Raw genomic sequence first — 8,283 nt, 5'->3', positions numbered from 1 at the left:
AATTTCTGAAACTCATGCCCCATTCATTTCGCTGATTCGAGTTTAGAATTCGAGTTTTGTTACAGTAAAAAGCTCTCAGAAACAGTCACATCTAACTTTTTTGTTACAGTAAAAAACTCTCTCACAACATCACATCTCAATTCGAATTAAAAACTCGAATTAACGAACTGAACGGGCCCTCAGACTCCAAAGGCCTACTGAGATTGTTGTGAGGCTCCAATTAAATAGCCAAAACTGCCAGCTGTAAGAATCATTAATGCAATCCACAAATTTCAATCTGTTGCAACAAATTCTACAGATCTGTAAAATCTGGTCTAAAGTCAATTTCTACAGATTTTGGATATTTCTCCATAAATACAGTATCATTCTTGCAGAACACTCTATAAATCTGGACGTTATTGTACAGTAGAGCAGAATCCTCTTAACAAATTAACCAACTCACCAAATTCTAACTTTCCAAAAACACAAAGAAGTTGACTCCAAATCAATTAACATTGATCAATTTGAAACAGTTTCCCAAAGTATTTGCTGCAGAACACATTTTCCTTAATTCAATCTAACAAATCCACGTTACCAAAACAGTCACAATTTGAAGATCCCATCTCTTCAATGAGGAAACCTGCAGCAAATTAATCACAACACTCCCAAACAATCCAAATCTGCAAACATTCCAAAATAATACCAATCTCCATATTATGCAATAAAGCTGAAAATCCCACCAACAATAATAATAATAGTAATAATAATAATAATAACAGCAACAACAATAACCGCAATAATAATAATAATAATAATAATAATAATAATAATAACTAGATACAAGGAAGCTTAAAAGTACAGCCGCCGCTGAAAAATGATCTCCAATTTAATTTTTTTTTTATACACAATCATACGGCAGAAATTAGAAAACAGCTAACTTATTATAGACCATAAAAAATGTCCTAGACTTCCTTTTTATTCTATTACACCGGTTATTCAAGTTGGTGACGGATACAAGTAGTGATGGGATCATCCGAGGAGTTTTCTCAGCTAATATATATGGGGACTCCAAAGTTTTCGTTAGTTTCTTGGCATCCAAACAGTCCTTGCCCTCAAAATTTGAGACCCATTTTCAACAAGACGAAGAGTGTGGTCCATCTCAATTTCCCTATCATCATCAGTTTCAGTTTCATGAGTTTCTCTGGCCAATGCACACAATGACTGCAATGAACTGTTCTTCCCACACTCCTTTCGGAACTCCAACCTCATTGCGCTCAGCTTGTGTGTCTCCACTACTGATTCAGGAGCATTCTGACATTTATCATCACCACTATTATTTTAGACAATATTTTCTCTTCCAAAAAAAAAAAAATCTATGCAGTTTTGGCTCAGTTATAGAACAAGTTTTTCTTTTTTTTTATATCGTACGGTGCATTTTTCTTAACACAGATGCTAAATTAAACTTGCTCTACAGTAAGACAAATAGATTTTTCATATTCCAGTTGATTGAGAAAATATAAGACGCAGTATACATATACCTCGAGAATCCAATCAATATACTTCACATGGTTCACATGCTGATTGACATCCAGATCAGTCCAATTGGACTGCAATAGATTCTATAAAGATCATTTTACTTTTTAGTACAGAAACCAAATATTATTGCAAATACGTAACTTATACGAATCATGTTACAAATACACGTACATACCAATAAGCCTGTTCGGATATAATCTGCTGTGTCAAAATCCAAGTCCCTTAGCTTTCTACAATCCTGCTCAATTATTGGATCACAATGATCCATAAACATGCCTTTAGTCTCCTCTCTGGTTTCTTGTATGAACTTGGACAATTTTCTTGTCTTCTTATTCAGCATCACATACACACTGTAAAATAAACCACCACATATAATTAAAACATACATATATTTATATATGAATATATATTTGATGACAAAGTATATATTTATTAGTAAGAAGTTAATCTTAACCAGACTGCTCGAAGCAGAGTTTTGCCAGTGTTGTAATCACGGACAAGCCAGTCTCGGCGAGCTCCGTGCCTTCCTGATGCACAAGACCAGGTCTCAACTTGAACAATATCACCCCTTTCACAAGATATGTATATATCATATACCAACAAAACAAGTTCAGTACTACCAACTTTTGATCTGCTTCTTTGTTTAAGAGAATAAACATGAGGTAGGATATAAAATATACTACTTATATTTAATCTAACGGCTAGTCATATGTATTGTATCATTTCAGTATTTGTGTAAAGGTAACATAAATTTGAGTCATATACTATAATGAACCACCCCAGTTAACATGTTAATCTTTTAAGATGGCAGTTAAAGTCCTAGCCCTTAAATAGTCCAATTTATATTAATTTTTCATGTCTTACCATTGAATTTTTCAGCCAAAAAAAAAAAGTCAAACATTTTCTTACGTAAGTCTGGTAATCTTTTTACTTGGCAATATTTGTACCCTTCATATTGTTGACATTAAAGGTTATCATATAGTTAATTATATACAAAACTAGTTTTGAAGACAGGTTTACCATGAAGAATAGCTATCTATCACAATCTGCATACTAAGGACAACCCATATCAGATTCCTTTTGCTCATCTCCGGAGTTGAACCGAATCCCTCCGCCACGAGCACCACACTTTTGAAGTGGTTCAGCGCAGATTCCTTCGCAAATTACGTACCATGAAATTAAAGAATTGGTATAGTAATTAAGGGGTTTTTTTTATGATCATATATAACTCATGTATGGCTGATTCAAATGATCGTGTTCCGTAAAACAGGATCATTAACTAATGATAATTACCTGTAAAAGATTAACTAAGGCTCCAACGGATATTTTGCTATCGGGGCCTAACTCGTATGATCTAATCAAGAAATGTTGCTGGAAAACACGCCCACCCTTGAACAATCTTCCGCTGAATATGTCAACATGATTAACAGTATTCTCATCAACTTTCCCAGCTTGTTTCCAACAAAAAAGTTCCAGTTTATTCATAGCTGCAATTATAAAAGTACGTGTTAGAAAAAGGCAAGAACCAGTCAGAAATGTTCTATGTAATCTCTTCTTCATAGATATACAAGATTAATATACTTTAGACCTTTGTTAAGCTTGATCAGATTCTCGGCAGCAACATTGGCCAGCTTTATCTTCAAGCGACCAGTATGATTGTTCAAGTTTGGTTTCATGTTTCCAGTAGTACTGTTGCTTATTCTTTGTGAAATACACATTTCTTGTTTGTTCAAAATGGAGGATCTTGGAGCAGCCAAATGCAGTGCCATGGTGTTATAATTATGTACACAGTAGAGAGAACTTTAAGAAAAATATCCTTTCTAATAGTGTACTCCTTATAAAAAGGCTAAATAATAATGCCGTGCTGAAAAAAAAATAAAAAATAAAAACCTTCAAACTTAGTTATGATACATAGGGATATGCATGTATAAAGTGAAGGTGACGTTCTAAAGGGAATGGGATAAAGTAGTTGATATGAACGTAAAAACAAAGTGAATTATGATGAAGGGTCATGTCGTGAGTCTCGTAGACGTATCGAATGAGTCATGCAAATGGGACGAATGAGAGACATGACCTGAAAAAAAGTTTGAAACGCATATGATCACCCGGGGGTCAACACACTCAATCATATATACAAGTGATCATGATCAGGACATGATTTTTAGCCATTCATGAACCTGGCCATATATATATATATATATATATATATAAATTTTTAATGGTTACGTTTACTAAATATAGAAATTCAATGGCACGGCGTGATAAGAATTTAATATTAACTATCTAATTTATTACAACCGTCAGATTAATATCTTACGATTAAAACAGTAAAACCTATTGATAGAAAAATATTAAAGTAACTATTAAAATCACACAATATATATATACATATATATATATATATCTTGGCCTTTTGGAGATTAATATAAATAAGGAAATAAATTAAATGCATGTTATCAAGGTTAGAAGTTACAATCTAACATAAACCAAAATGAAATTCAGAAAGTAAAACGTACTACGTATGCATGAAATTAAAAAGGATGTATAATAGTTGTGTATATATGCAGTTTCTTACTAGCTAGCTATGATTGTATGTATATACATATATATTTATATAAAAATATATTTGGACATAATAATTAGTATGATTCTGATATAGTTAGAGAAATGAATTAGCAAGGATCGGGAAGAACAAGAGAGCTAGAAGGAAGGGAGCTAGATATGAAGAGAAATGCTTACCTGGTTGTGAAATTGTGAGAAAATACTCATTTGAGGCTTGCTTATATAGACGTGTTGAGAGGGAAAAAAAGGTACTTATTGTCCGGTATGAAACTAATTATAAAACATAGAGTTTTCAAATGTTTTACGTCTGCAAGAAATGGGTTTTTAAATTTCTTAGTCGTATCGTGTCTGAACTCATGAATTAGCATAGTCTATATATGTATTTATATATTAACATATATATTACATACACTTAGTTGTCGTGTTATGCCCAATTATAAACCTCATTTAGTACTAATTCACATGCACGCATCTCTTCCAAGAAACTTGATCTCTTGAGCAACCGTCTCCTAATTATCAGAGATTTACAGAATAAAAAATAATAATCCATTAAACGTGCTAGGCATGGTTTTTTTTTTAATATTAATTATTTTTCATTATTGGTTACATCATCGAGAATAAATCTACATTTTATCCTAATCAAACAGAAAAAAGGGGACAGTTGTCCTGATCATAAACAATCTGTATGATATATGTTTGATTATCGTTTAATGTCTTTTTAAAAAATGATGAATTCATATCATATTATAGTTTATATATATATATATATATATCAACATTGATTTTGCTTTTAGAGATTTGATCAGCAATAAAGAGGTAATCTGAACACAGACTTTTGCATAACTATGATCTGGTGGCGCTGCACTCCTGACCACTACATTATAATGTATGGTTCCTGTCCAAATTGTACGCATTCGATAAGCAGCCACACATACGCCAATACAAGATTTTTTTTTTTTTTTTGTATAAAACAAAATTATAAAAAAATCATATTAATTTAGTGGAATATTCTGAATTTTTACATATATGAGTTGATAAGGCTAGCTGCATGAAAAATGAGAAAAAGGTCGATACGGATTGGTATAAGCAAAAAAAAAAAAAAAAAAAAAAAAAAAAAAAAAAAAAAAAAAACCACAAGAAATTGATAAAGATAAAGCCTCTTATTTTAAAACACATGATCATTTTATACTATTCGAAAAATTGTCTCGTCTATTTTTAATATATTCCAAGCTCTAAAATTATCTATTTTATCATATCACTTTGAGTCTAGGATCGCCAGATGCTCCTCTTAACTTTCTAGAGAGGATATATTTCAGGTGAAGCAAATCCTATATGTGAATGAATAAAAAAAAAATCCTATGTGTGAATAATCAAAGATATAATATATATATATATATATATATATAATATATATTATATTTATTTCAATCAACAGCTAGTTCTTTGCAGTGTGCAATGAATGCAGAATCACAGCAGTCATAAACCGGGATATATACACATGCTATTTTGTTTGCCTAAAATTTTAACAATGTGCTAAGTCATTCTTAACAATCGCAGAGTTATTTTTATTTTATCCTATAAACTTTAAAATTTCCACTTTGTTCATGAATTTTAAATTTATCCCACAATTTTTTTTTTTTATTAATTTTCGTTAAGAACATACTGAAAAAAAAGGGAAGTAATCTTACTTAAATTCTACCGTATGAGATTAAATGAGACTAACTAAAAATTCAGAGACATAAGGTACGAAAGATTTTAAATTTTAGGAGACAAAGTGAAAATGACCTTAATATTAATCCTTAAGAATTTGTCGGTCACAACGCATCGTTTTATTTTATTATCATGCTAAAACATATACTCAAACGACGTGTTGTCTACTTATGAAAAACGACTTCCTATTATGTTGTCGTTTAATCCGAAAATGTGGAATGAAGTGTCGTTCGTTGTCTTATTTTTGCATTTGTTTAAGGATTAAATTAAAACAACATGTCGTTCATCTTTTAAAATTTGTTGTAACCGGTACTCCAAAGGATGTGTTGCCGTTGTTATACTTGTTTTATGAATTAAATGTCAAAACAACATGTTGTCTCAGCGGGGGAAAAAAAATCTACATTTTTTGTGTTGCTCGACCAAAAAAAAAAAAAAACAACAAAAGTTGACACTGTTTCCTCTTTTTTTTTTTGTTTTTTTTGTTTTTTGGAAGTCTGGAGTGAAAATAACCCCTTTTAAGGTTCTAGCGCATACCACATAGCATATGATTAATTGAGTAGCAGTTTCAGAGAAAAAATAATAATTTTGAGATTATACTTATATTTTTGATGTGTTTAATGTTATATCTTCAAATTTTAAATTAATGTTAGATCATTATAGGTGAATTTACCATTTACAGCGTATGGCTAAACCTATAACCAAATACTAATTGACAATTTTACTTTTGAAGATTATTGTGTATACATTTTTTCACTTTCTTATTTTATTTTCTTACAACGTCTAATTAGATTTGGTTACAAGTTTATCCATGAACTAGAATGGATTATTGAGGATCAACTGTTGACCTGAAAAGGTAATAAATTTAACAATAAAACTTCCATGTAGCAAAAAAAATCTAAATTTTTTTAATATGGAAAAAAATCGAAATTCATGTGTATAATTTTGAGCACTTTAATATTTTTTGGAAACTCAAATTGTATGATATGAAATTGTTAAAAAAAAAACTGAAAAGAATAAATTAAAAAGGTCACATTGGTCTTACACGCAATAAGGCTACATATATATAGGGCAAGGTCTCCCTGACCAGAACGACACTTGTACATTTTTGTATGAAGTGTGTATATTTATATGTGAGTTGTGTATATATTTACATGTAAAGATGTATATGTTAAGTTATAAGAAACGACAATGTATATTAATCCTTGAAACATGTATATTTTATAGTAATTAAGTGAATATATAGCATAAAAATATGTATATTGACTGATTTGTTATATTTCATGTTAATGAACGTAAGCGACAATGTATATTAATTACAGAAACATGTATTTTTTATAACAATTAAGTGAACACATATGGAAATAAGATGTATATTGGCTGATTTGTTGAATTTCATGTTATTGAATGTCATTTGGAAGTTTTTTTTTTTTTTTTTTACGTTATGCTGTAGGAAACGACAACATACATGTATTTTTTATTTAAATTAAGTGAACATATAACATAGTAATATGTATATTGATTGAACTTGATTTGGAAGTTATTTTTGCTTGAAAAAGTCTTTAGTCATTTGAAGATTGAAAAAGTTATTTTTGCGCCGTTGAGGCGCGCCATTTTTTTTCCCGGATATAATGTGAGGTAATATTTGGCAAAATGTAATAATAATTAGTAGTAATAAAACTGCAAAACAAATGAAGCGTTGGGAATCGGTTCTAAGATGGAAGAGAAAACCTTCCGCGCGTTTGGACCGAGAAGCCCAACGTTTAGAAAATGAAAATAGGAAAATATAAACGAGTTTTAATTGTTTTTAGAAAGTGTGAATTTTTAAGAGAAAGAGAAAAAACATTTTCAGTTTTATTTTTGGTTGGATGCTACTCCAAACGTAATCTTCAGACTGTTTTCATTTTTTACTCCTCGAAAAATGTGAAAAACATTTTCAAAATGGATTGCGCTGAATGTTGGAAGCTACATTAGAGGTAGCTTTGCTAATTTTTATACGTGGTGAGACTTGTGAGATATTGCAGATGGGACATTTAGGCCTATTATGAAACGGAGGAGGATAAAGATGACCAGGAAGATCAAACTCTTCCGAGTTTCCAATTCGGCTTATTGATAATATAAAACCATCACAGTACTACAATTTGTGACATTATTTATAGATAATATAAAACCATCACAGTTCTACAATTTGTGACATTATTTTTTACCTTACTAATTACTAATTTGTGAAAAACACCACTTCGCAAGGCCACTGAATGCTCTCAGAGAGGGAACCAGACATAAAATAAATTCAAGAGCTTTCTAATCCCATGGAAGAAGGAATTGTTAGTTCAGAGTTAACTAGTACTAGAAGAGAAAAGAAAACACATTCTTGACAGATTATTAGTCTGAAATTATAGTGTCGTTTTCCTACTTGGACCCAAAGTCGTACGCCAAGCCGTAGAATAGAGTTGTCCAACAAAACTGAAAACTTTCCGAATCTAGAAGGACATGATACTT

The 8,283-nt window shown here is 30.9% G+C and overlaps 1 protein-coding gene across 4 annotated transcripts; it reads right to left on the bottom strand.

Annotated features, from left to right (window-relative positions):
- Positions 1 to 845: 845 nt before the first annotated feature.
- On the bottom strand, positions 846 to 3,462 carry LOC112094260 (palmitoyl-acyl carrier protein thioesterase, chloroplastic-like). Of its 4 annotated transcripts, none has more exons than XM_024174712.1 (7): positions 3,104 to 3,462; positions 2,809 to 3,002; positions 2,536 to 2,669; positions 1,970 to 2,083; positions 1,691 to 1,865; positions 1,518 to 1,598; positions 846 to 1,290 (listed from the first exon to the last, which is right to left on the bottom strand). In XM_024174712.1, exons 1-7 carry the CDS (start codon positions 3,282 to 3,284, stop codon positions 1,060 to 1,062), a joined length of 1,110 nt encoding a protein of 369 aa, XP_024030480.1. In that variant the 5' UTR covers positions 3,285 to 3,462; the 3' UTR covers positions 846 to 1,059. The 4 variants fall into 4 exon arrangements, with proteins under 4 accessions (XP_024030480.1, XP_024030482.1, XP_024030483.1 ...); XM_024174714.1 differs by having other exon boundaries at positions 1,518 to 1,586; XM_024174715.1 differs by having other exon boundaries at positions 1,970 to 2,038.
- Positions 3,463 to 8,283: the final 4,821 nt, after the last annotated feature.

The sequence above is a fragment of the Morus notabilis genome, unplaced genomic scaffold (genome assembly GCF_000414095.1).
Source record: "Morus notabilis unplaced genomic scaffold, ASM41409v2 Scaffold151, whole genome shotgun sequence".
Classification (NCBI taxonomy): Eukaryota; Viridiplantae; Streptophyta; class Magnoliopsida; order Rosales; family Moraceae; genus Morus; species Morus notabilis.
This window is presented reverse-complemented; position numbering and strand designations above follow the sequence as displayed.